The sequence below is a fragment of the Chionomys nivalis genome, chromosome 7 (assembly GCF_950005125.1).
Source record: "Chionomys nivalis chromosome 7, mChiNiv1.1, whole genome shotgun sequence".
Classification (NCBI taxonomy): domain Eukaryota; kingdom Metazoa; phylum Chordata; class Mammalia; order Rodentia; family Cricetidae; genus Chionomys; species Chionomys nivalis.
Window position 1 is genome coordinate 33584318 of NC_080092.1, and position 27921 is coordinate 33612238.

Genomic DNA, 27921 nt, shown 5'->3' on the forward strand with positions numbered 1-27921 from the left:
CACTGGGGAACGCCCTGCCTCACCAATGAGCCTCAAGGACTGAGAAGCTTTGGGTCTCCCTGGCTAGAGGAGAGGCTCTCTGTAAGTCATTCAATTCTGGAAGGAGAGAGGAGTCTGTTTATTGAGTCCTGGAGTGTTCCGTGACAGCTAAAGCAACCACCAGGATGGCTGTCCCCCTGAACAGATGGATCTGCTGCTTGAGAGAAGCTGACTGACTCCATTCCCACCTTTAGAGAAGGCCTTGAGTTATCACAGAACTGGGGGACATTCCTGCTGTTCAGTGGACAGAGTCAAGGCTAGCATACATCTGAAATCCTGGACACTCCTGGCCGGTGGTGAACCTGCTCACTGAGGATGCCAGCTGAGAAACCCTGCCCTGGAGTCAGGGGTGGGGGCAGGGTATTTTTTTTTGCTTGTCAAGAAAGGGACTCAATCCATAGCCTCAGCTGGTCTCTTCACTTGCAGTTCGACCTCAGCCTCCCAGGTGCCAGGATTACAGGCTTGCTCTGCCATGCTCCCCTCTACATCCAAGCTTTGCTCAGCCCCCTCTTTTCTCTCAGTCTGTGCCCTTCTGGCCTCCGGTGTTGCCTTGAAGGTCAGCTGCCAGAAAATGGACAGATATTTAGCATGGGGCCGGGGCAGGCAGAAAGGGGCTTTTTGAGCAGGAAGATGGACTCTTGGGTAGTTTAATGGTTACATACATGCAACTCCACTCAATTTAGGAAAATGAAGACTGTGGCTGGGTGGTGGTGACAGGATGCAGCAATGAGAACGTGCTAATGCCTCTGGATTGTACCCTTCGAAATGGCTTGTTTTTTTATGTATATTTTACCACAATAAAAACAAGAAAATGCAAGAATATAAGGTTGTTCTTTAATATGTATCCTAAGCATTTCTGCAGTTTTGTGGAGAAGAAATGAGCTATTGGCTAATGGGCAGAGGACTGGCATGTGGGCAAGACTGCCCCAGCCTGCTGAGTGGCAGTCCTCAGTCTCTGTCCAGGGTTTGTCCAACTCTCGGGGCGGTATCTCTGTTCTCCCAGTTCCCTGACCGCAGAGGTCTCCTGTCACTCAGTGTGCTAGCTCAGGAGGTCTGCAGCAGGCCCACTGTGAGTCTGGGAGCAAAACCCTTTCTTCTCCCAACCCTCTTCCTATCTGCCCACTGCAAGATTCTCTTCGTGTAGCGACATGTCAAGCTCACCCTGCCTGGGCCTAGCAAGAATCTCTAGGGATCTCCGTGGTCGGCCGCAGCAGTGGCCTCGAGCTCTCCTGCACCAGACTGGGAAAACCTGCGTCCTTCCAGGTGCCAGTCATTACCCTCACGGGGACGGCACGCTTTAAGCACAGAGAGGGCAACCTGCTTGGGCGTGTCCAGCCTCAGTCCTAAATCCCACTCAACAGGGCGACCTGGAAACACGTTCCTGGGAGCCAAATCCCGGGGATGGGAGAGGCGAAGGGCGAGAAACAACCCTGGCCCAGCGCAGAACATCCGCGAACCGTGGCGCGGGTCACAAGCGAGCTTGCACGCGGCTAGTGCGACTAATTGAGCGCCGGGAAGGGAGCTCCCGGGGGCGGAGCCAGCACTGAAGCCCCGCCCCGAACTAACGTGACTGGCGGAGGCGGGGCTGAGCGCGCAGCCTCTGGGCCCTGACTGACAGCGTGGCGACATGGCCGCGGATCGGCGCCCCAAGGGAGCCACTCTGGACTTGAGGCACCGGCTGCTCAGGTACCGGGTGCGGGCTTGGAAGGCGCGACAGCCCCAAGTCCCTGACTTCGCCGCCTCTCCCAGCCTCGGCTTACTAGAAGCGGCCGCGGGCCACCCCGCGGCTCCGGGACGTCCCCTGCCCTGAGAGCGGGCTTTGCCCCCGGCAGCTGCCTGCAAGGGAAGACGGGCTTGGCCCGGGTGGGCAGCCGGGTCGCAGACAGGGTTAGACGAAGTCTGCTCTTTGCCTGTGAGGGGGACCCTTGGTTCCACGTGGAGAGGAGGCGGTGGCTGGGGCCAGCCACCCCAACCAGGGGCAGTAGGGCCCCTGAGCTGGCAAGGAATGTTGAGGGGTTAAGATCCAGCTCCTAACACGGGGCTTTTCTTCGGAAAGCCATCCGGAAGCCTCTTTCACCAGGACTGGGAGAACTGATGTATGTGCAAGCAAAAGTGAGCGGGCTGCCAAGGCTTAGCCAGTTTTGTCTCAGCAACTTTCTGCCCCGTCCTGTGTCTCCTAGGAATGAGGAGGCAAGCTTTTGTCCTTTCCAGAAGGCGGCCGTGATGAGTGCCGTTCCCGCTCCGGTCTTTAGACCGGGCTATCCATTCTTTGCCTGTTCCCACAGCTCTTCCTGCAGACTCTTTTTTCCCGAGGACCCTGTTAAGATTATCCGAAGCCAAGGGCAGTACCTGTACGATGAGCAAGGGCGAGAGTTCCTGGACTGTATCAACAACGTAGCTCATGGTCAGTACGACGCCTTGCCCTTGGTGGGGCAGGAGAGGAGGCTGAGGCTGTAAATCTGATTGGCAGCCGGGGTTGAACAGAGCAGAGAGCCCCCCAATCTTTGGGAAGGAGCCCGAAAAGACCCACACCATATCTGTGCGAAACCGGGCCGGTGTCAGAGGGTGGAGGCTTTAGGATTCAAGTTCCACTTAGAACTCACAGCAAGCTGGGCATGTCGCCTGCCCAGCCATGACCACCGACGTAGCATGATCTCAGCCCTGTGCAGGGTCATGACAACAGGCCTTCAGCCCTATTTGACTGTTGCAGGGGACGACAGGAAACTGAAGTACGCATTTAGCCAACTGGGGCCACCAGAGCTGATGGAGGAGGGTAAGGCAGGCTTTGAATTAGAAGGCACATTGGAAGCAGAGAGGTTAAAATCCAAGACTCTCCCAGCACTCAAGGGACAGAGGCAGGTGAATCTGAGTTAAAGGCCAACCTGGTCTGCATAATGAGTTTCAGGACAATCAGGGCTTTGCAGAGAGAACCTGTCCTGGGGTAGGGGTGTGGGGGAAGGGCAGAAGTTATTTAGTCCTCTGAGCCTTGTTGCTCATTGGACAATAGACAAGACTCAGCTGGTGAAGCACCTAGTTTGACTCGGGTGTTTTGGATAATTATGTTAATACTATTAAATTGCTTTGGCAATGCTTGGCACATGGTAAGCGCTCACTAACTCTGTTCTGTTACTATCCCTGACCCTCTGACCGTTTCTCTCCAGCCAGAGGTCTCAAGATACCTCTCTAAACACATTGGTTTTTTCCGGAGAATGTTTCTCCTTCTGCTGGACTGTCTCTCAAGGCTTTCCATTCCAGAACATCATCTCTGTGCTTCCCCTGCCTGCACCCACTCCTCGCTTTGCACTCTGCCTTCGTTAACTTCATCTCTCCTGCATAGGTTTGCAGATGGAGCTGAGGGGGGATCTGGTGGGGCTGGTTGATGATGGAGGTGGCCCTCTTGCAGTCGGTCACTGCCATCCCACTGTGGTCCAAGCCGCACACGAACAGAACCTGATACTCAACACCAACAGCCGATACCTTCACGACAACATCGTGGACTATGCCCAGAAGCTGTCGGAGACCCTGCCGGAGGAGCTCTCTGTGTTTTATTTCCTGAATTCTGGGTAAGTGAACTGCGACCAACGTGCCCTGTTGAAAACACGTCCAGAGAAGAAAGTCACCCATGTGGGTGCCACACCGTAGAACCCACTTCAGGGAGAGGCTTCTGACCTTCCTGGTTGTAGTCTCCGAAGCCTTTATTGTTGGCTCCTGGTTCTTCCTCTGTAGAAGACACCATCACCTCCCTTCCAGACACACTGGGGCTTAGTGAAGTAATGGACTTCTTTATTCCTCACAGACTCAGCCCTCAGGTGTGATTCAGCAAGCTTAAGGGTCATCAAATGTTCTTCAGAGAAATATGAAATTGTGGAGGGGTCCTTTTCTGGAGGGAGAGTACAGAGTGATGGGGCCTGACTTGACTGCTTCTGGATAGATGCTTAGAGCTCCCGAAGTGGCAGCTAAGGGAGGAGGAAGGGTTCTTACCAGGGTTGATTGCCACCTGGCACAGCCTGGGCAAAGGCCCTGTAACATGAAGGGGCAAGGCATACTTGGTGACCCAAAAGAGGAAGGAGTGAGCGGTCCCTTAGCCAAGTGAGGGAAACTGTTTTTATCTTAGGACCACTAGAAAGCTAGGGAATTGGGGTGAGGGTTGGTTTTTTTTTTCCTGGTGGTGATTAGTGCTTTTGATGTTTGTTGTTAATACATGTGAGTGTTCAGTGTGTTTTTAGTATGTGTGAGTGTTTGCCTGCATATGTCTATGCATCATGTGTGTGTCTGATGCCCGTGGAGGCCAGGTGGTTTCAGATCTCCTGGAACTGCCGTACAGACAGTTGTGAGCTTCCATGTGGGGCCTGAAACCAGGTCTTCTACAAGAGCAGCCCGTGCTCTGACCAGCTGAGCCATCTCTCCACCCCCGCCCCCGTAAAGGGCTTTAATCAGGAAGGTGATGCTGTCCTGATGGGGAGAGCAAGAGAGGCTAGTGGTGGGAGTGGCCGTGAGGACAGAACCAGGAACATGCTCACCACCTGTCGAAAGAGTAATCCGACAAACGGCATCTGCTTACAGGAACAAGCACAGTTAGCATTGCCACTTACAGTCTCCTGCAGAACTTAGCAGTAGATTTACCATCTTCATTTCACAGGTAAGGAGTGGCAGCGGCTTGGCAAAGCACTTACCTAGTGTGCACAAGGCTTTTCCATCTTTAGTACCAGAGTATTAAAAGGTGGGAGAGGGGAAAGTGGGAAGCTAAGAGATGGAAGAGCCTAGACTGGGACCTCGCTGTAAAGAACAGGAGGTGGCCAGGCGGTGGTCAGTGGTGGCACAGGCAGTGGTGACACACGCCTTTAATCCCAGCACTCGAGGCGGTGGATCTCTGTAAATTCAAGGCCAGCCTGGTTTAGGGTTAGGGCTACAGAGAAACTATCAGAAAACAAACAAGAACAAGGAGGTAGGCACAGGGCAGGCAGTCTCTGTGTCTTCCTCCTCCACTAAGTTCCTTCGTGGATTCCTGTGACGCAGTGACTTTACGTTGCCAAGTACCGAGAGTGCTCCGCTCCCTTACCTCCTCACCTGTTCTCGGCAGTTTGACAGCTGTCATTCTTCCCGAGACACTTTCTCCTCGGGTTTCCAGGCTCTGGTATCTACCAGCTGCCAGCGCCACTCTGTTTGCCGGGGCAGGTCCCACTCCTCCTCTGTTCTGTGGGGCAGGACCCACCCCTCCTCTGTTCGCGGGGCAGGTCCCACTCCTTTTTTTCCCCTCTGTCATCTATCTGCTTGGAATTAAATGTCATCCTTGTGCTGGGGACTCAAAAATCTGCATCACAAACACAGATGTTGGGAGCTGGACAGATGGCTCAGCAGTTAACACTGTCTGCTTTTCCAGGGGACCTGAGTTTTTGTTGGGGGGATTGTTTGTTTTTTGTTTTTTTATTTTGATGTTGTTTTCGTTGTTTTCTTTGGTTGGTTTTTTGTTTTGTTTTGGGTTGGGGGGGTTGTAGGTTTGTTTATTTGTTTGTTTTTCAAGACAGAATTTCTCAATGTAACATCCCTGGCTGTCCTGAAACTCACAATGTAGACCAGGCTGGCCTCGAACTTTAGAGATCCACCTGCCTTGTCCTCCATAGGGCTGGAATTAAAGGTGTGTGCCACCACCGCCCAGCAAGGACCTGGGTATGATTCCTAGCACCTATGTGGCTACTCACAACTCTCTGTAACTGCAGTTCCAAAGAATCCAATGAGCACCTTCAGAGATACCAGGCACGTATGTGGTGACAAACGTGCATACAGGCAAAATACCCATACACATAAAATGTGTTTTAATTAAAATAAAGGGAGGGAGCTGAAGAGATGGCTCAGTGGTTAAGAACAATACTTAATGCTCCTGCAGAAGACCCAAGTTCCATTCCCAGCACCCACATCAGGTGGTTCACAGCCACCTGTAACCCTACGTCAGTGCCCTCTTCTGGCCTCCTTTGGCACTGCACAAACAAACCCGCCCCACAGACAAACATTCATATAATTGAAAAATAAAAAGGATTTTTTAAAAACCCAGATGCTTCCCATGTGTTCCACTTAAGGTTACAAGTGGCCATGTGACATCTGTCAGTCATCTCCAACTTCACCGATCCAGAAACAACCACAAATTGCTTTCTCCTGGGCATACTCCCAGCACTAGGGAGGCAGAGGCAGGCAAATCTCTGTGAGTTCAAGGCCAGCCCAGTCTACAGAGTGAGTTCTGGGCCAGGCAGTGAAACATAGACCCTGTCTCAAAATAATAATAATAATAATAATAATGAAATAGAATTGTCTTCTACCAGTGCCTGTGTGAAATCACAGCACGGTTCTCCATGATGCCGCCCCACACACACATACACCATCCACATACTCACTTGTGTGTGCTTGGAAGAAACCACACACACAGTCTGCCCTAATCTGCCCCAGGATCTCTCTTAGCTCATGCCCATGGCTCTCACCCAGGCAGCCTGCAGGGCCTTCTCACTCCCATCTCAAATGCTGCTGAGGAGATAGATGGTCTCCTCCTCAGCCCTGGGAGCATGACCCTTCACATCTCTTCACTTCTCTGCCCCAGCTTCCTTCCCTCAGTTGCCTGAACATACCAAACACAACAGAGCCTGTTGTTCTGTTCCAGAGTCCTAGAATCTCCTCAGGATTTGGGGCAAGTCTACCTCTTTGCTGCTGTCTCACTGACCCCGCTGTATTGATGGTTAGGGTAACCATAACAAAAGGTTGTAGGTTTGGAGGTTAAACAATTAAAACCACACATGGTGGTGCCTTTAATCATAGCACTTGAGAGGCAGAGGATGTCTGCGAGTTTGAGTTCAGCCTCGTCCACTCACTGAGTTCCAGGACAATCAGGGATATGTAGAAGATCCTATCTCAAAAAGAAAGTAAAAATAATGTATGTTCTCAAAATTCAGGAGGACAGAAGTCCAAGACCATCATGTCAGTAGGGTCCGTGTCCTCTGAGGCCTCGCTCTACCTAACACATGACTGTCTTCCCAGCCACCTCACAGGGGCTGTGCAAATGCCATGTATCTTCGTGAATCCACTTCATAGGGTCTGTGCAAATACCCCGGTATTTTTGTGAATTCACCTCACAGGGGCTGTGCAAAAGCCCCAGTATCTTTTGTGAATCCACCTCACAGGGTCTGTGCAAATGCCCCGATATCTTTGTGAATCCACCTCACAGGGGCTGTGCAAATGCCCTGTATCTTCGTGAATCCACCTCACAGGGTCTGTGCAAATGCCCTGATATCTTCGTGAATCCACTTCACAGAGGCTGTGCAAATGCCCCTTATCTCTGTGTGTCTATACCATTTCTCATATGGACATCAATCAGATTGGGCTGGGATTGCCAACAGGCTTCCTTTAACCTGTTTAAAGGCCTTGTCTCCCTCCAGGCGGTGGTGATGCACGCCTTTAGTCCCAGAACTCGGGAGGCAGAGGCAGAGGCAGGTGAATCTCTGTGAGTTCGAGGCCAGCCTGATCTACAAGAGCTAGTTCCAGGACAGACTCCAAAGCTACACAAAAAAACCTGTTTCGAAAAACTAAAAAAAAAAAAAAAAAAGAAAAAAGCCTCATCTCCCAATAAAGCCACATGCAAGTAATTCTGGTCATTCTGAGATCCTGTGAGTTGGGCTTCAATGTAGTAGTTTTAGGAGAATACATTTTACCCCATAACACCCTCATGCGGGTCTCCCTCAGCAGCCTGTTCCCAGTGTTGACACAGAAATGATCACTGTTCCAGCACTTGGGAGGCTGAGGTAGGCGGATCTCTGAGTTCGAGACCAGCCTGGTCTACAAGAGCTAACTCCAGGACAGGCTCCAAAACCACAGAGAAACCCTGTCTTGAAAATCCAAAAAAAAATAAATAAAAAATGATCACTGTGCCTTCATTGTTTGGCTTTCAAGATAGATCAAAGCTGGGCAGTGATGGCACATGCCTTTAATCCCAGCAATCGGATGGCAGAGGCAGGCAGATATCTCTGTAAGTTCTACAGCCTGGTCTACAGAATAAGTTCCAAGACAGCCAGAGAAACAAACAACAGGTGCATCATGATGTAAGTTTTAAGAGTGCACCTCCTGTTTTCTCCCTGCTCTGAGGCACAGAAGGCACTAGATGTTGCCAAAGGACTGGTGTCCTGAGAATGCTCTTAATACTGGAAGGATTCCTTCTTCAGGGGAAGCGCTTGGGTGATGTTCCAAGTCATGCCCATATTTTCTGTCACAGGTCAGAAGCCAACGACCTGGCCTTGAGACTGGCTCGCCAGTGCACAGGACACCAGGACGTGGTGGTATTAGACCAGTAAGTGTAACTCACAGCCCTGCTTCTCCAGAGTCTGGGCTCCACGGCCTGTACGGGTCAGTGAGGCTCTGGCTTTGAGACCTTAAGTGGGGAAGTGGAAGATACAGGATCACGGGAAGCCAGTGAAAGCCAGATCACAGTGACGCCTCCCTGGAGGTCGTCTTCACCCAGCTTTCTGAGAGAACAGCAGCTGGGGAAGGAAAGCAGCCCCACACCATCTGGAGGCTCAGCTGACTGCTCTAGAGACCAAAGGCCATCAGAGACCAGTTAATGTTTACGATGTACTGTAACCCTATGCCCCCACTTTACAGAGGAGAAAACTGAACCCTGAGTGGGCAGGTGACTAGAATTGTGGCATGCCAGTTATTAGCCTTGCAGGAAGTCACTCCAAGCTTGCACCCATCCCCAGTTCAAGGACTTGGTACCTGAGGAAGAAAGATTGGCTTCCCTGTGTTTTGTCTTCAAAAGTGGTAGACAGTGGCTAAGGCTGGTCCAGGGAGTAAATGCCAACATGCCTAAGCCCACATCCTCCTTCTCCTAGTGCTTATCACGGTCACCTGAGCTCCTTGATCGACATCAGTCCCTACAAGTTCCGAGACCTGGATGGCCAGAAGGAATGGGTCCATGTGGTATGCACGCTCCCATTAGCACCAGGTCAGTTTCCACCCCCAAGCCCGGATGACATGGCAGTGTCTCTCCCTACAGGCTCCTCTCCCAGACACCTACCGGGGCCCCTACCGAGAGGACCACCCCAATCCAGCAGAGGCCTATGCCAGCGAGGTGAAGCAAGTGATCAGCATCGCACAGGAGAAGGGCAGGAAGGTAACCACACCCACATCAGTCCAGAGGATGTCAAGTCCGCTGTGACAAGATGCTGAGAGCCCAGACGGTGTGAGAGTAGAACGAGCCCCAGGCCTGGTGGCACAGGTGTTATTCTAGCTACCTTAACTATATATCAGGATCACCCTAAGCAACTTAGTGAAACTCTATACGAAATAATTTTAGCCTGGTCTACAAGAGCTAGTTCCGGGACAGGCACCAAAGCTACAGAGAAACCCTGTCTTGAAAAAACAAACAAACAAAAAATTTAATTTTTTAAATTATTTTAGTATTTTGTGTGTATGGGTATTTTGCCTACATGTATGTTTGTGCACCGTGTGTGCAGTGCCCTGGGGGGTTAGAAGAGAACATTGGATCCCCTGGGACTAGAGTTATAGATGGTTGCAAGTCACCATGTGGGTGCTGGGGATTGAATTCAGGACCTCTGGAAGAGCAGCCACCACTGACCCATCTCTCCAGCCCTGGAATTTTTTACAAAGTAAAAAAGAAAAGACAAGCAGGCAGGACCCATATGCCTGGAATTTACCCAGGGACCTCAACACAGAAGGGGAGGAGACCCAAGGACTGGGCTGTTCTCTGTCTTGGGTTGCATGCCAGATATAATTCACTGGGACAGCCTAAAGACAGGGACCATGATGCTGCCTCCCAGGAGAGTGGATAGAGATTCTGTGGAGAGGCAGGTGGGAGTATATACTCTGGGAGAACAAAGCCCATGGTGCTAGCAACTGGGCTCTAAAAAACTGAAGGAGTGACCAGCAAACAGAGTGTTTAGGAAAAAGGTAGGCTGTTGTGCCTGAGAGGTTAGCAGAACCAGCTGAGGGGCTCTGATGCACCACAAACACTTCAAAAGAACCTGTGGTGTTGATCATAATAGCGCACGCCTTTAATCCCACACTCGGAGGCAGAGGTGGGCAGATCTCTGAGTTTGAGGGTCTACGGAGTTCATTCTAGGACAGCCAGGGCTATACAGACAAACCCACCCTCGAAAAACGAGAGGAGAGGGAGGGAGGGAGGGAGGGAGGGAGGGAGGGAGGGAGGGAGGGAGGGAGGGAGGGAGGGGATAACCAATTTCCCACTCTATCAGCTGTCTCATGAGGCCTCCAAAGCCACCCGTAAGGGGAAGAAACACAGTAGGGAAAACATGCTTGGGCAAAGGGTTTTAAGCAGGACAGGGATGACCTCGGTGTCTGGGTTGAAGCGTCCTCCTGAAGGCACTATGAGACAGGAAGAGGTGTCCCGTATGACAGCATCCGCAGTAGCTGGGGACAAGTGGACTCGTGACAGCCGTGAGACAATGGGTGTCAACAAGAAACATTAAAAGAGGGTGTAGTTAAGAATGGAGCCATGTTTTTGTTCTGAGCTGAGACTGTTGCTGGTCACCACATGGGGACCAAGAAAAAAGGTTTATGAGGTGGGAGGAGGTGTGAAGTGAATTTAGCTGACTGGAGCAAGCCCAAGTAGAAGGGGATGGGGGCATCAAGTGGGTGGGGTGAGTTACCCCCTCCGATGTGACATAGCACCCAAAGGAAGGGGCACTGCCAATATTAGCGAGGCACACTGAACTCTGTCTCATCCACAGCTCGCTGCCTTCTTCGCTGAGTCTCTGCCCAGTGTGGGCGGGCAGGTCATTCCCCCTGCTGGCTACTTCTCCCAGGTGGCAGAGTGAGTAGAGGGGCAGGCCCTGCCCGAGGGAGGGCAGGCTTTTCATTTTTTAATTAATTCATTTTTTTTTAGTTCTATTCTAAATTCCAAGTACAACCTGGCCTCCCTGCCTGAAGTTTCTGAAACAAACCCTTAAAGAAATAATGGCCCAGAGAAGGCCAGCCATTTGCCCAAAGTGAAGGCCCAGTACCCCAGGACTTCCAACCCCTGGTCTCTCTCACCACAGCCCTGTCTGCCATCTGTCCTCCACAGGCATATTCGCAAGGCTGGAGGGCTCTTTGTCGCAGATGAGATCCAGGTTGGTTTTGGCCGAGTAGGCAAGCACTTTTGGGCCTTCCAGCTGGAAGGGGAAAACTTCGTCCCTGACATTGTCACCATGGGAAAGTGCATCGGCAATGGTCACCCTGTTGCCTGTGTGGCCACTACCCAAGCTGTGTCAAGGGCATTTGAAGCCACTGGTGTAGAATACTTCAATACGGTGAGTAACTCTGCATGCCAAGGGCTCTATGAGCTGCCACTCAGTCACCATGTCCTTAGTCAGTGAAGGCTTCCGGCCTTCCACTCTGTACAACACACAGATTTCTAAAATGTCATCCTCCAAGAGCTACATGTCAGGCTTTTTGTTTGTTTGGTGTGTGTGTGTGGGGGGGGGTGGTAATGTGTGTATGTGGGAGAGAGACAGAAACACAGAAAGACACAGATAGACAGAGACTCACTGTGTAGCCCTGACTAGCCTAGCATTCACTATGTAGAACAAGCTGGATTCAGTGTAGACCAAACTGGCCTTAAACTCACCGAGATCCACCTGCTTCTGCCTCTCAAGTGATGGAATCAAAGGTGTTTGCTGCCTCACCTGGCCCAGGTCATTTTTTTAATGCTGTAAAACATCTTTCAAAATTAATATTAATCCAAATGCTGTCACAGATAAGGTTGTATAAAACACAGAATGCAAGAACCCTTTCCTGGGGCTGGAGAGATGGCTCAGCGGTTAAGAGCATTGCCTGCTCTTCCAAAGGTCCTGAGTTCAATTCCCAGCAACCACATGGTGGCTCACAACCATCTGTAATGAGGTCTGGTGCCCTCTTCTGGCCTGTAGGCATACACACAGACAGAACATTGTATACATAATAAATAAATAAATAAATATTTAAAAAAAAAATAAAAAAAAAAGAACCCTTTCCTTCGGTAATCAGATCCAAGCCTATCAGTGCTATGCAAATGCTTTGCCACTGAGCTCCACCTGACTCCCAAGGAAGGGTTCCCTTCATGGAGACCTGAGGTCTAAAGTACCCTTTAGAAAAACCTTTGGCCATCAGTGTAGAGAAAAAGGTGGAGTCTGGAGACTGGGTCTGGCCAGGAGCAGGAACCGACTTGGGTACTCACAACTGGTTTTTGGATTTCCACAATAAGCCACTTGAATTTTTAAGGAAGTCAGCATTTGGCAAGATGTCAGATAGGCAATGAAGGTCAGTATGAGCAAGAGAAGTGACGTCCGCGTTGGTGCTGTCAGCAGATTTTACTTTGTCCAAATGACAAACACCCTCTGCCCTGGGTCAGGAACCACTCCTAGATGTGTGACACTGGAGAGCCTAGCTTGGTGGACGCTGGGAGAAGGGACATTCCAGGCAAGAAGCAGACACAGGCCTGAGGGACAGGGACTGGAGACAGGGAAGTCAAGAGCAGCAGTTAGCCGGCTGCTGAGGGAGGGTTGTTGCCCAATGGGGCCTGACCCTGGCTCTTCTAGTACATAAACTAAATTCAGCTCTTGTTCTCACTGGATAGCCCTCCTCTAGTTAGCTGATTACTTGGCTATTTTTGTTAAGGTTTTTACATTTATTTGTATGAGTGTATTTGCAGCTAACATGTATGGAGGTCCGAAGACAACTTTCAGGGTCATTTGCTTCCATCATGAGTTCTGGGAATCCAATTCAGTCCACCAGGTTTAATGACAGGTACCTTAACCCACTAAGCTATCTTTTTTTTTTTTTTTTTTGGTTTTTCGAGACAGGGTTTCTCTGTGGTTTTGGTTCCTGTCCTGGAACTAGCTCTTGTAGACCAGGCTGGTCTCAAACTCACAGAGATCCGCCTGCCTCTGCCTCCCAAGTGCTGGGATTAAAGGCATGCGCCACCACCGCCCGGCCCACTAAGCTATCTTACCAGCTCTATTTGGTTACTTATAAACCCATGAGATGCCATCACCTCAGATAAAAAAAAAAAAAAATGAGGATCCTGACTCTCCTTTCATCTATCCTGATGTTTGTCCCTTCACTGGTGATTCTGAAACCATGTTTGTTCTAGTTGCTTTTTGGCTTTACTTGAACCCTATCATAATGCACATTAACTCTAGGGAGTCTGCATTCTTCACCGGACCCTTCCAAGAACTGCCCATATTGTCACTCATTTCCCTGCTTTACAACATCCATACTTGGCTCGTCCACGTCTGATGATGTGCTCTGAGGCTCTTCTCTGTGTCTTCTGTGAACATTACTACCACGAAAATTCTTTGGTTGGTTGGTTGGTTTTATTTTTTGAGACAGTTTCTCTGTAGCTTTGGAGCCTGCCCTGAACTAGCTCTTGTAGACCAGGCTGTCCTGGAACTCAGAGATCCGCCTGTCTCTGCCTCCCGAGTGCTGGGATTAAAGGTTTGCATCAACACCACCGACTGAAAATTCTTAACAGTCTGTTTTCCATGTGCACAAAGACCAGTTACAAATTAACCCTGAAGTAGAATTGCTGGGCCAGAGGGTGTGTCCATACAAACTTTAAAAGATAATGTCATGCTTTCCAAAGTAATTCACAGGTCAAAAGAGCTTCACCAGCAGTGTATTGTTTGGGGTTTGTTGTTTGTGAGAGGGTCTTACTGTGAAAAGCCCTAGCTGGCCTGGTACTGAATACATAATCCATCTTAGAACTGATGACAGTCTTCCGATCCCAGCTGAGGGCCAGGATTACAGGAGTTCACTTCTGTGCTCCACTTCTCATCAACCCTTAAATTTTGCCAGTCGAAGGAAATGTAAAATGGTGATCCATGTGGTTTTGATATGCTGTTCCCCAAATTCATATTTTGTGAAGTATTCCCATGTGTTTTAGAGTTTGAATAGATTGACTTCATGTATCTTGTGTGAGCACAAAGGAGAACACCTTGCAGGAATCGGTTCTCTCCTACCAGTGTGAGTCGTAGGGATCAAACTCTGGGCTTGTAGATAAGACCCTTCTTATCTACAGGTGTTTCTGTGTGAGAGATACCCATGCACGCACACACACCTAGGTTGAGGTTAGTGTCCTGCCAGAAGTGTATACTGCGAACACGTTCCTCCAGTAGGCAGCGGTCTTCACTTCCTTTATAGATTTACAAGAAACCACAGAAACATAAATTATCAATCATCTGTTTTGGTTTTGAGAGACCTGGCTAGCTTCAAACTCATCGAAATCCTCCTTATGCCTCCTGGGTTCTGAGAGTTCTGAGATTAACAATATGCACCTCTGTGCTACTTGGTATCTGGATTCCAGGAACCGAGCTCAGGTCATCAGACTTGCACATCTGGCTCTTACCTACTGAACTCCCTGGACATCTCATTGACCCAAAAATTTTTACAATTTTATATGAATCCAGGCGTGGTGGTGCATGCCTTTAATTCCAGCACTTAAGAGGCAGAGGCAAACAGACTGCTGAATTCAAAGCCAGCCTAGTCTATATAACAGTGAGTTATAGGCCAGCTACGGCTACACTGTGAAGCCCTACCTCAAAAAATAAATCAAAGTAAAAATTACATTTTAGATGATCCAATTTGTCTAATTTTTGATGGTTGTTGCTTTTACGTAAAGACTGCTTAATCTCAAAAAAAATTCTATGTAAAAATAGCTGTCTTAACATCCTGGGTAAGAGGGACTTGAAATACATATAGGGCATTTAAGCATATTGTCCAGTGTATGGGAATGCTTATATTTATCTGTCTACAGTCATGTTTGTGGGCTGGAAGTATATAGCTCAGTGTTAGAGCAATGTTTATAGCAGGCCCTTGGTTTCATCCCAGCACCATAAAAGACCTCTTTATAGACCCAGGCAGTGCTGGTGTGCAAATACTCTGCCACTAAGCTACATCCCTTGTCTCCTCCCACACAGTAAAAGGGGGAGGGGGGACTGACAAGACAGTTCAGTACACAATGTAGTTTGCCCTGCAAACATGAGGACCAAGTCCAATCTCTAGACCCCATATCAAAAAAATCAGGTTTAGTGGCACAGACCTGTTATCCTGGGATTACTATAGAGCCAGCATTGTCTCATTAGTCAGCTACAGATCCTAGTGAAAGATTATGTCTCAAAAAACAAGATGGATGTCTTCTAAGAACATCCACCACATCCAAGGTTGGGTTGACCTCTGCACCCATATGGACATGCATCTGCATACACAGAAACTTTTTGAGTCTCACAATACAGCCCTAGTTGGACTGAACTATGTAGACCTGCCTCTTTTTTTTTTTTTTTTTTTTTAAGGATTTTCAAGACAGGGTTTCTCTGTAGCTTTGGAGCCTGTCCTGGAACTAGCTCTTGTAGACCAGGCTGGTCTCAAACACAGAGATCCTCCTGCTTCCCGAATGTGTGCTGGAATTAAAGGCGTGCACCACCGCCGCCCTGCCCACCTGCTTTTGCTCAAATGTTACTGACATTTAAATGTTACTGTGTTGGCCAACAGTTCTATTCCCTCTGCATAGCCATGGCTGTCCTGGAACTCACTCTGTAGATCTGGCTGGACTCTTGTTTTTCAAGACAGTGTTTCTCTGTTGCTTTGGAGCCTGGCCTGGAACTTGCTCTATAGACCAGGTTGGCCTTGAACTCAAGAGATCCACCTGCCTCTGCCTCCTGAGTGCCGAGATTAAAGGCCTGTGCAGCCACCACCACTAGCCTCTGCCTAGTGTTGGGGAAAGGCGTGAGCCACTACCATCCAGCCATCATAATGAAGGTTATGATTTCAGCAATTTGAGACAAATACAGTCCATTCTAAGCTATCAGACTCTTGCAGCTTTTTCAAATCCTCTTGTGCCTATCTCAAAGTTGCATTTTAAAGGCGTTTCCACAGGTTTGATTTTGGCACTGGAGGAGGATATCTGTGTTGCTGAAGCTATCCCCAAACTCCTGGACTCAAACAATCCTACCCCGCATGAAGGTGGGATGAGTTTGAGTTCTGTAATTTATCACTTTGCATATACTGCCGGAGGGCAGGGGTGTTGATGGGTCCAGAGCACACATACAGGTCAGAGGACCACGTTGTGGAGGTGATCCTCTCACCTTCCTCATCAGGCAATCAGGCAATCTCAGTAGCACCTAACAAGTCATCTTGTCTTTCTGTGGTATGCATGCACGTGTGTGAAGGCCGGGAGAGGGTGCTCAATGCTTTTTCCTGTCCCCCACTGCCAGGATTAGACACATGCAGTTCTGCCCAGCCTTTTACATCAATGCTGGGGATTAATTTATGCCCACATGTTTACAGTAGCAAGTGTTCTTACCCACTATTCATCTCCCCAATCCCAATATTTTATTTTTTTGAAAGGTCTCATTGAGCCCAAGCTGGCCTTTAACTCCATATATAGGAGACCTGATTCTCCTCTAACTTCCAGATACTGAGATTACACACATGAGCCACCACCCCTTATTTTTTCTAGTGCTAAAGACTGAACTCAAGGCTTCCAGTTTGCTAGGAACTCTTCAAGACAGTTTCTTTTGCGTAACCTTGGCTGTTCTAGAATTAGCTCTGTAGACCAAGCTGACCTCAAACTCAGAAATCTGCCTGCCTCTGCCTCCCTACTGCTGGGAATTAAGGTGCACCACCACTGCCTAGCTTAGGCACAACTCTTAGCATGTGAGCCATTCCCCATTTTTGTTTGGCTTTTTTCAAAAAATTTTTGTTATCTTACCCGTGTCTTTGTATACCATGTACATGCCTGGTGTCGAGATCAGGGGAGGAGCTGGACCAGTTCTAAATCTCCTGCTTACCTTATACCTGACCTGCAAGACACCAGTATCATAGAGGATAGCCCAAAGTGTTTGAAAGCTTTGGGCCTATAACCTTCCTAGTTGTTTTTGTGGCAGTTCCATGGGATCATGGTCCATTTGACAAAGCATCTGATATTACTGTCCCTTGGCTCAGTTTGGTGGCAACCCAGTGTCCTGTGCTGTGGGGCTGGCAGTCCTGGATGTCTTGAAAACAGAGCAGCTCCAGGCTCATGCCGCTAATGTGGGCAGTTTCCTAATGGAGCACCTCAACCAACAGAAAGCCAAGCATCCTATCATTGGAGATGTCAGGTACAGTTCTGGGAGCAACAGGCATGACTAACCAATTATCTATTGGTTCAGCTTTGTTCCATTTTTCAACCTTGGGATAAAAAATGTCTACATCCACTCTCTAGAAGGAACTGGGATTCTGAAGATCCCCAGCTTTCTCCACCCCACACCATCAATCTCCAGGGTGAAGGGGGTGGCTGAGGCCAGGGCAGAGAGAGGCAAGGACCATGGCTGTAAAGATGTCACCTCCTTCAGGGGCTCTGGGCTCTTCATCGGTGTGGATCTGATCAAAGATGAGACCCTGAGGACACCAGCAACTGAAGAGGCAGAATACTTGGTCTCCAGGTATTTTTTTCCTGAAATAAGATGCCTTCCCCAAATAGAAAGCACTATGGATCCCAGTAACCCTATAGCAATGAGCCTCCAGTTGTCTGGGCCCTAACCCCTTGGCTGAAAACCTGCAGCAGCACGGAAAAACCCTGGGTTTGAATGTGCCTTTATTCACATTGTAAAACATGTTAATTTACCTACTCAACAGGCTGTCCTTGAGCTGGATTATAGTTAGAGCCTTTAAAGGCTTCAAGGACAGCCTGGGCAACTTAATAAAACCTTGTAGAGCTGAAAGATGGTGTAACATCTTAATCTCAGTACTCAGGGAACAGGGAGGCTGTGAGCTGGAGGCTAGCTTGGTCTGACACAAGTCCCAGGACAACAACCAGAGCTACGTAAGTCAGCAGTACAATGGTGGGGACTAATTTTGTCAGACTTAAGGTATGGTTGAGTGCCTGTAGGGTTATCTCCAGAATGAAAACTGTGAAGTATCTTTTTCTTACAGGCTGAAGGAGAACTACATTTTACTGAGCACTGATGGCCCTGGGAGGAATGTCCTCAAGTTCAAGCCTCCAATGTGCTTCAGCCTGGACAACGCACAGCATGTAGTAGCAAAGATGGATGACATTCTAACGGGTAAGCCTCGTACAACTCGCCTAGCATCAGGCCCTGGCTTTGATCCTCAACATCATAGCTAGAGCCTCCCCAATGTGTACCAGGGAACATGTAACAAGCCAAACCATCTTCAGCTCAAAAGCATGACTTTTGTAATCATTACCTACATGCCCTGACAGGCATCATGTGGAATGTAGGGCTGGACATGGTGGCAACCACCTATGATCTCAGCACTTGATGGGTGGAATGGGGGAGATCACACTCAAAATAATCCTGGGCTGCCTTTATTTAAAAAATATTTATCGGGAGGCAGAGGCAGGCAGATCTCTGTGAGTTCAAGACCAGCCTGGTCTACAAGAGCTAGTTCCAGGACAGACTCCAAAAACCAGAGAAACCCTGTCTCAAAAAACCAAAAAAAAAAAAAAAAAAAAAAAAAAAAAATTAAAAGTCCTCACATTGGGGCCGGGCGATGGTGGCGCACGCCTTTAATCCCAGCACTTGGGAGGCAGAGGCAGGCGGATCTCTGTGAGTTCGAGACCAGCCTGGTCTACAGAGCTAGTTCCAGGACAGGCTCCAAAGCCACAGAGAAACCCTGTCTCGAAAAACCAAAAAAAAAAAAAGTCCTCACATTGGGTCAGGCAGCAGTGGTGCCTACCTTTAATCCAAGCCCAGTCTACAGAGTTCCAGGAAAAATCCACGCTTATGCATACCCTAAATATTTCATCTTTAAGCTAGGGATACCCTAAACTGCTGAAGAGAAAAAGAATGCCTGACTGAAATGAAATTCTCCCCATAACTTCTAAATCAAAGGTTAAAAGCAGCCCAAGGTTTCCCTCAATTTTTGTAGGAAAACTACCAAACTAAATGACTAGGCACCAAAGCGGTTGTTTTACAGGGCTCAGATCTCGACAAAAAAGCAACAAGGAACCTCTATCCCTGTCAGTTAAGTGATAACCGGTTCAGTAGTCTAATCCCTAACAGATGTTTCAAATTGGTACAGCTCTAAGAGTTCTATGTGTATAAAACACGGTTATAGACTTAATTAGAAACAGAACTGCTTTGGGCTCACACCTGGTACCATTTGTGTTAGGGATTAAATGATGGGGCATAAGCCTGGCTAGACAAGTGGTCCCCACCTCTGAACTACCATCTCAAGCATCTTAGGAACTGAAGGTAGCAGAGAATGGGGACTCATGTAGGGCATATCTGTAGTCATCTGTGGTCTTTTTTTTCTAGACATGGAAGAAAAAGTAAGAAGTTGTAAAACACTGAAGATCCAGCCCAACTCAGTCAAGCACCTTTCAGGTAAGCGGGACTCGTGTTTGTCCCCAGAGATTCCCCAATACAACTTTCATCTGCTGGATAACTGAATAGAAACTAAGGATCTGGAACATAAAGGTGATAAGATGTCCTCTATATAAGAAGGCTGAGAACAAAATAGTAGCTGAGGTCAGGTGAGAACAGCTGAAGGACCCCTGCTACAGGAGACCCCAGTCCCAGAGTAGATTATCTGGCACCTCCAACACTGGGCAAGGTCTCACAGAGCATCCCACACTCACCCAGGCGTGGGGGTTTTTTAATTTTTATTTCAAAAGCTTGGATAGCTTCAATATCCAGGTCGTGGCAAAATCAGGACACGTGTAAAATACCTTACAATACATTAGATTCCCAAAAGGTACCAAAAAGTACAGTAAAATTAACACTTCCATTACTGGAAATGTATGACACAAATAATATAAAATTAAAAGGTGAAAAAGGTGACACTGGTTTCCTAAGATACAGTTTACTCTTTACAACCAGGGTCCACAGGTCCAGGCTGCAGAGCGACAGCAGGAAAGAGACCCTCCAATCTAGTACAGGGTAACCTGGTAATAAAATCAGCCCCCTAATGCCGCTCTGGCCTCTGAGACGCCACACGCTGCCTACAACTAGAGCTCTGGAATAGCAAACAGGAGAGTGATTTCTGGGGGAAATTTTAAATAAGATGCACATGGGACAGGCCATAAAAGTTTGCCAAGTTAAATTTGGTACATAATTGTGTTCACTCCGCGTCCAAACAAAGCGTGTGCGGTCGTCTGTCGGCCGCTCCTGCTGCTTCTCAGTATGGCTTGTAGTTATTCTGATGGCCACCACGTCGCTGGCTCTTCCCGTAATTTGTACTACCCTGACCTAGGAGTAAAAACAATGTTGCGGCTACTACTTAACTGTACATTTTACCCAGTGCCAGGCGCTTGTCACATCCTCTCTGGGCAGCAACACCAGCTTCTCACACCTTACTGAGAAAGCTGAATTAGAATGGAGCTCCATGTGGTAACTCCAGTGTCTGAACCAGGCCTGTCTGACTCCAAAGCCCCTGCTGCCAGTGGCCCCTGCACTCTATCTGACCTGCCTCCCCTAGGAGGAAGTAGATGGGGCCTCCCTCTCCTACTTACTGTAGTCGTAGCCGGGGCCGTAGCCGTAATAGCCATAGGGCGAGTAGTCGTAGCCGCCATAGCCGGGCCCGTAGCCCTGCTGGTAGCCGTAGCCCTGGTTCCAGTAGTTCCCGTAGCCCTGATTCCAACTCTGACTCTGACCTGTGGGGGGAGCAGGGCACAGGGGCCCATGGACCATTTAGCACACGCAGGAGCTAGGATGGAGGAAATCCTGCCCTTTGGGTGGCGGGGTTACTATGGCAGCTCGGGTAGAAGCCAAGAGGCTACTGTTCTGGTAGAGAGGGCCCTAGGCCCAAGCCTTGCAATCCAGGAGGTAACTTCACTTGGAGTATAGAAGCTTACTCACACTCACTCAAATCACTCTCTGGTCACCTCCACCCTCCCCTGGTAGCTTTGCCTTGAAAAAGACGCAGTTCAGGCTTTGGAGTTAGAGGGGCCTGGGATGGAAGGAGCTAAGCGCCTGGCACAGCTTTGCCTTTCTGCCCTCAGGTATGTTGTGTACCAAGACCCAGGACAGTCACAAAGCTAAGCACAATCCACTGTGCCCCCATCATTCTCCCAGTGCAATGCAAACGCCCCCTTGGCCTGGAGCCCCAAGCTGCACAATGAGAGATAGGGCTCTTTCATTCTGTGGAGCCACAGCAGCACAAGCACACAGCCTCCACCCAGGAAACCACTCATTCCTATCCCTGAGCTGTACCCACTTCACACCCAGCCGCCCACCCTACTGCACAGAACACCAAGAGGCAATCCCCAAGACAGGCACAGAAAGCTCCTTGCAGGCAGGGAAAGTCTTCATCCAGCTTCCACTTACCTCCACCTCCACCACTGCCTCGGTTCCCTCGATTGCGGTTTCCTCGGCCCCCAGAGCCATACTGCTGTTGCTGATAGACCTCTTTGGGCTGGGCAACCTTGATTTCACACTAAAAGCCAAGAGGACACTAGGTCAAGTCCTGTGGGACAATTCAGGGCTAGGCTGCTGCAAAGACCTCTATCTACTATACAGCCAATACTCAGATGTGGGCAGGAGGTCACACCTGACCTGAAAGCTTCTAGAACCACAGCTAAAACCAAGAATTTGGGGATGGTCAACTGGAGAAGCTAGTCATTCTAGGCAAGGTCAGAATTCCCAAAGATCATGGGTACTAAACATTTTTATTCTTTTTACAGAAGAAACTCAACCTACTCAAATACAACAGGATGAAAAGTTGACCTCCACCTTACAGATAAAGCAAGTGTAAGGCTTTGTTTAAAGCCATACTGCCTGCCACCGTCCCTAAGCATTGGCCCTTTGAGAGATCAGCTTCACATCTAAATACGAACAAGACTCAGTCAGACTCACTTTTATGTCTGAAAACTTTGAAGGGGATGTGTGTGTGTGTATATATATATATATTTTTTTTTTGGTTTTTCGAGACAGGGTTTCTCTGTGGCTTTGGAGCCTGTCCTGGAACTAGCTCTGTAGAGCAGGCTGGTCTCGAACTCAGAGATCCGCCTGCCTCTGCCTCCCAAGTGCTGGGATTAAAGGCGTGCGCCACCATCGCCCGGCGGGGATGTATATTTTCTAAAGCCAGTCCTAACACACTCCCATCAAAAAAAAAAAAAGAAGTAAATGAGCTAGGCATGATGCATGCCTTTAATCCCAGCTCACTTGGAGGCAGAAGTTTGAGACCTTCATGTTATAGAGGGAGCTCCTGTCCCGACAGGGCAGCAGTGAAACACTGTCTCGAAAGGGGGGTCAGAGGATGCATATTATCTCCTACCATGATGTGCCTTATATTTTATCATACTGAATTAAAAACACTGAGTAAACTGGGCAGGTGGTACACACCTTTAATACCATCATCCAAGAGGCAAGGCAGTGCGTTCAAAGCCAACCTAGTCTAGAGATTCCCGGGACAACCAGGACTACACCAAAAAAAAAAGAAAAACCTACCTAAAGGGAGGGGAAAAAAGACACTGAGTAATTTAATTTAGGCAGCAGTTTTCACTACCAGAGGACTCAAGGATCTTCCTACTACTTCACATTAGGGCACACCAGAAAAAGAAAAATGTCAGTGTCTACTGGGAAAACTAAGAATCCCAAACCAAGCTTTTAAATCTCCCAACAAGAGAAAGAAACTTCCTGGAGTTTCGCCCTACCTTATCCGCTGCCACTCCAGTAACTTACACTCAGCGCCACACCTTCTATCTGAACCAACTTGAAAATCTATTACTCCACTAAACATGACTCCACATTTGCAATCAGTTTCTAGAATCCCAAGGAGCTTTAGTCTTTGGGTTGACTAAAGCACACCCAAATGGGAGCAGGAAAAATATCACTGCAAGTTTCATGGTACACTATCGGGCACCAAAAAATCTAGTCAGGCCTGGCAGTGGTGGCAGCGGCACAGGCCTTTAATACTGTTCAAGGCCAGCCTGGTCTGTGAAGTGAGTTCCAGGACAGCCAGAGCTGTAACACAGAAACCCATCAAAACAACAAAAAAGAAACTAGTCAGCAGCTCTTGACTTGTCACAGCTTGGCTTCCTCTTTGCCTCCTTCAAACACATTTCAGTTTTTATTAACGCACCTTGTGCATATAAAATACGGTGTCTACAGATGCCAGAGACCATCAGACCTTGAATTGTAGCTACAGGCGGTCTGTTAGCCAACATGAGTGCTATGGATGGACCAGGTCTTAAGAGTCAGTGCGCTTAGCCACTGAACCAGCTGTTTCCAGCCCAGCTTTTATTTAAAGGCCTATTCCCTGTTTTAATCAGCAATGTGAAGCACAGAGAAACAGTGAAGTCTTACTAATCTAGAAGGGGCTTATAGGTGACCCAACCTAATCTACACCTCCAAGAGCCAAAAGCAAGTGAGGCAGTGTTCTGACACCTTACCTTGCTTCCACTGACAGTATGAAACTTTTTCTCCAGAACTTTCTTCACAGGGTCTTCCTCTTTAAATGTAATAAAAACAAAACCCCGTCTTTTGTTCAACTTGGGATCTATTGGAAGCTCAATGGCTTCAATCTGTAAAAACATAAGCAAAGCTCAGGTTTAAACCTCTGGTGCCCAGAAATATAAACCCAAGTAAGAAAAGACTAAAAGGGGAGAAAACCCTACTAATACTAGTCAGGCTGGGCCAAAGACCATACTCACCTCCCCAAACTGGCCAAAGTATTCTCTGATCTTTTCCTCTGTGGCTTCAGGGTTCAGACCTCCCACAAAGATTTTCTTAACAGGATCCTTCTTCATAGCCATAGCCTTTTTAGGGTCAATGACACGACCATCCAGCCTGTGTTCCTTCTGGTCTAAGACCTGTGTAAACAGAATCAAGTCAGATTCTAACTGACGGAACTACACAAAATGGGCTTAATTTCTCTGGAGCTAAGCCAAACTGACTTCCTAACCCAACTTTCTCCTCCAAACCTCCCATACCAATAACCACCTGAACACTACAAACCAACCCCAGCAGCCTGTCATGCTCTACACTCACTCTTCCTAGCCAGCATTCCAACTTAAGACCCACCTCCTTTCATAAAGAACACAGGATAATCTAGTGCTGAAAGCCTCTCTACCCTGGATGAATCACGCACTCTCACATCTGAGATTCAGGATCTGAGGTCCCATCCCTATTAAAACTGTATAAAAACACGTTATCTTCACTGTAATCTTGGATTTATAATCCCCATAGTAAAATTAACATCAAGCCCGTGAATAGGCATATAAAATAAGTGATAACAGAGAGCAGGAGGCAGGACTCTAGTTCCTGCCCAGCTAGCTGCCCTCCTTAAGAAGAGACTAAGCTTTTAAAATAGCAGCGCTCGGGAGGAAGCCAGCCTGGTCTACAAAGAAGAGTTCCAGGACAGACTGCAAAGCTACAGAGAAATCCTGTCTTGGGGGGCGGGGACAGGACAGATGAACTGTACTCCTCCAGAATCACTCCCTCACAATATATAACCTACGTCATCTGCACTATCCCTCAAAGCAGGATCTTAAGCTCTTTGTCCCTATCAAACACTGCAGTGCACACGAGTTCCTTAAAACTCAATCCTAACAAACTGCTGCTAAACAGCCAGCTTACCTTCTCCACACTCGAAGAATCTTTAAATAGAATAAACCCAAACCCTCTTGATCGCCCAGTGTTCGGATCCATTTTAATTGTACAGTCAACGACCTCTCCAAACTTAGTAAAGTAATCCTTTAAATCTTTCTTGCTGGTATCCCAGCTCAGTCCACCAACGAACATTTTTCTGAAAGGGAAACGACCACAAATTTTGGAAAATGGTTGTGATTTTTACACCTTTTTAGAAAAGCCTGACCCGGATACGCTTTCCTGGCTCGTGAAGCCACCATCCCATGGGCCAGTCTGCGACCGGGCCGCCTTTCAAGTTAATCCCCAGGTGTTACGCGGCAATCGCAATTCACAGCTGATGCAGACACACTGTGCGGGAAAAGTTAAGGTCAACCTGGTCGCAAACACGCCCCATGACCTATCACAAGTTTAAATGAGCGGGTCCCGCACGCCTGAGTCTAAACAAGCTCCTTTCCGTTCTTCCCCGCCTCCAAAGAACCGGTCCCGAGGAACTCTGGGTTTCCTGGGGCCGAGAGCGCCCCAGGGTTCAGGCCGTGACTCCGCCTCTCGACCCGAGGCAAGCTAGGCCTGGCCTGCCGCGCGCCAACTCCGCCCACGCAGCGCTCGCCGCCCGAGTCGAGGTCGGCCGCTTTTCCTCTTCCGGGGCCTCCCGCCCCGAGGCCCGCTGCAGCCTAAGCCCAGCGCGGGCAGCCCAGGGCGCCCGCAAAGTCCACCCCGCAAACTCCTGCAAACTCCAATGCGCGTAACCGCGCCTGGGCCTGCCGGGCGAGCGCGCCCGACACCGCTCGGCGGGCACCCGCCCCTCCCCCCGCCGCGTGGCGCCAACAAAAGGCTGCCCCGGAACAAAGGCGGCGGCCCGAAGGCCCGCGGCCGCACCTACCCCGCGTCCTCCTCGTTCTTGCTGGCGTTAATCTGATCGCCCTCGGCGCCGTTCTGGTTCCCGCTCGGGGTGGCCGTGGTCCCGCCCCCAGACGCGGCCGGGGTTGCGGGGGCCGCTGCTCCGGCGCCGGACTCGACCGGGGCCTCGCCTTCGGGGGCGGCCTCGTGTCCGTTCTCGGTGGCGCCCGTCGTTTCCATGGGCTGCTCCTCAGCCGCGTCCGACATGGTCGGCCAGGCCGCAGCGGCTCCTGCAACGAGCGGCGACGGCACGTCAGGCCCCCGCGGCACTCCCCGAGCTCCCGCCCACCGCCCGCGGCCCGGCCGCTCACCTCGCCGCCGATGACGCCGCGAGGCCCTACTCGCCGCGGAAGGCTCCGCGGGCTTGGCCGCGCTCACGCTCGCACCCCCGGGGACTCGTCCGCGTCCACCGACGGTGTCGCACCGCTCGGCCGCCGCCGCACACTGACCGCAGAAGACACCTCTACTCCGTCCCGCGCGGTGCCACCGCCTGACAATGCCAACTCGTGGAGCTCTTTATAATGCCGAAGCCTGGGACCACCTCGTAACAAGAAATATCTTCATTGGCTGGAGCCAACCGCCACTCACCATTGTCCTGGCATTTTATTGGCTGCCGCCGCGCGCGCGCTCTAGATCCGGGCGGGCTTTGTCCTCATTTTAGAACGCGCGCGAGTCCGGACAGCGTACGGTTCCGGTTACCGGGCGGGCATCTCAAGTGGCCCTTGCTTCCGGGGGGCACACGGCAGTCTGTCATCCCCTCCGTACACCTCATACCACACTAACAACCCCGGCCTCCCAAAAGGGGATAATGAGCCGGAGGAAGCCCCTAAATCCAAGGTCGCCCGGAGGAAGGAGCCGAATCTTGGCTTCCATGATACCGGGTGCTAGGGTCACCCGAGGCCCTCGGCGCGGCCTCCTCCTAAGCCTAGGTGTCCGGAGATGCTGGTGCTCTTGCCCACTCTTCCAGGGACGCTCGCTGATGCGGTCCGTGGAGATCCGACGCCGTGACCGTTGCAATGTGCTGTTTCCAGCTTCAGCTTAACACCGCACTCACGTTTAGCTTTGCTTTTGAATTTTTTTTGTTATGTTGATTGTGGTTTTTGTTTGTTTTTTTGAGACAGGATCTCGCAGCCCTGACTGACTGGCTCCTTTTCCACACACTCAGTACTGGGATTATGCTGTACCACCACCATGCCTGGCTTTATATATATATGTATGTATGTATGTATGTATGTATGTATGTATATATACATATATATATAAATTTATATTTATTTTTAGGTGCATTGAGTGGTGACGAGGTGAGGACGTGTTGGATCCCCTGGAGCTGGAGTTACACAGCTGTGAGCTGCCATGTGGATACTGGAAATTGAACCCAGGTCCTCTGGAAGAGCAGCCTTTAATCTTTAAGCCATCTCTGCAGCCCCATCATGCTGGCTTAATTTCATTTATTCTAGATGATTTTTTTTTTTAATAAGGTCCTTTTCTGTAGCGCAGGATGTGATTACAGACATGTACCACCCTGCCTAGCCTAACAGCTTGTTTTTAGGAAAAATATCATTCCTGTTAAATCGTATACGAGGTGATATTAAAGGCTACTTCTCTAGAGCTTTAAGCGGAAGGCCTGAGTTGTCCCATTCCTGTGTATATGTGCATACATGTGTGCTAGGGCCTGCATGCAGATGTCAATGTCAATTCTCACTTTCCATCTTCTTCATTTGATTTTTCGAGATAGGGATTCTCTGCGTAACAACCCTGGCTGTCCTGAATCTTACTCTGTAGACCAGGCTGGCCTTGAATGTACAGAAATACATACACCTGTCTGCTTTCCAAGTGCTGGGATTAAAAGTATGAGCCACCACAACCAGTCAGAATATTTTTATTATGTGTGAGCAAAAGTGGTTGTCAAGCCGGGCGGTGGTGGCGCACGTCTTTAATCCCAGCACTTGGGAGGCAGAGGCAGGTGAATCTCTGTGAGTTCGAGACCAGCCTGGTCTACAAGAGCTAGTTCCAGGACAGGCTCCAAAACCACAGAGAAACCCTGTCTCGAAAAACCAAAAAAAAAAAAAAAAAAAAAAAAAAAAAAAAAAAAAAAGTGGTTGTCAAGCCAGGCAGTAGTGACTCACACCTTTTCTTTCTTTCTTTTTTTTGGCTGTCCTGGAACTCCCTCTGTATACCAGGCTGACCTCGAACTCATGGAGATCCACCTGCCTCTGACTCCCTAAGTGCTGGGATTAAAGGTGTGCGCCACCACTGCATCACTGCCTGGCTGGTGGTTTAATCCCAGCATTGGGAAGGCAGAGGCAGGGAGATCTCTGTGAGTTTGAAGCCAGCCTGGTCTACAGAGCGAGTTCCAAAGCCAACCCTATCTCAAAAAAAAAAAAAAAATGTGGTAGTCAGAAGACTGTGGAGTCGTTCTCTCATT

At 49.2% G+C, this 27921-nt stretch overlaps 2 protein-coding genes across 4 annotated transcripts; one reads left to right on the forward strand and one right to left on the reverse strand.

Annotated features, from left to right (window-relative positions):
- The first annotated feature begins 1666 nt into the window (after positions 1-1666).
- Positions 1667-22063, forward strand: Phykpl (5-phosphohydroxy-L-lysine phospho-lyase). 2 transcript variants are annotated; one of them, XM_057774399.1, is made up of 13 exons: positions 1667-1725; positions 2325-2443; positions 3443-3602; positions 8288-8362; positions 8904-8991; positions 9068-9184; positions 10782-10864; positions 11117-11342; positions 17011-17165; positions 17400-17489; positions 17980-18110; positions 19326-19394; positions 21692-22063. In XM_057774399.1, exons 1-13 carry the CDS (start codon positions 1667-1669, stop codon positions 21760-21762), a joined length of 1443 nt encoding a protein of 480 aa, XP_057630382.1. In that variant the 3' UTR covers positions 21763-22063. The 2 variants fall into 2 exon arrangements, with proteins under 2 accessions (XP_057630382.1, XP_057630383.1); XM_057774400.1 differs by lacking the exon at positions 21692-22063 and adding an exon at positions 19890-20093.
- On the reverse strand, positions 19656-26014 carry Hnrnpab (heterogeneous nuclear ribonucleoprotein A/B). 2 transcript variants are annotated; one of them, XM_057774401.1, is made up of 8 exons: positions 25808-26014; positions 25480-25726; positions 24588-24756; positions 23663-23821; positions 23402-23533; positions 21336-21444; positions 20522-20662; positions 19656-20258 (listed from the first exon to the last, which is right to left on the reverse strand). In XM_057774401.1, the coding sequence occupies exons 2-8, from the start codon at positions 25701-25703 to the stop codon at positions 20188-20190; spliced, it is 1005 nt and encodes a 334-aa protein (XP_057630384.1). In that variant the 5' UTR covers positions 25704-25726; positions 25808-26014; the 3' UTR covers positions 19656-20187. The 2 variants fall into 2 exon arrangements, with proteins under 2 accessions (XP_057630384.1, XP_057630385.1); XM_057774402.1 differs by lacking the exon at positions 20522-20662 and having other exon boundaries at positions 25808-26013.
- Between the last annotated feature and the right edge of the window lie 1907 nt (positions 26015-27921).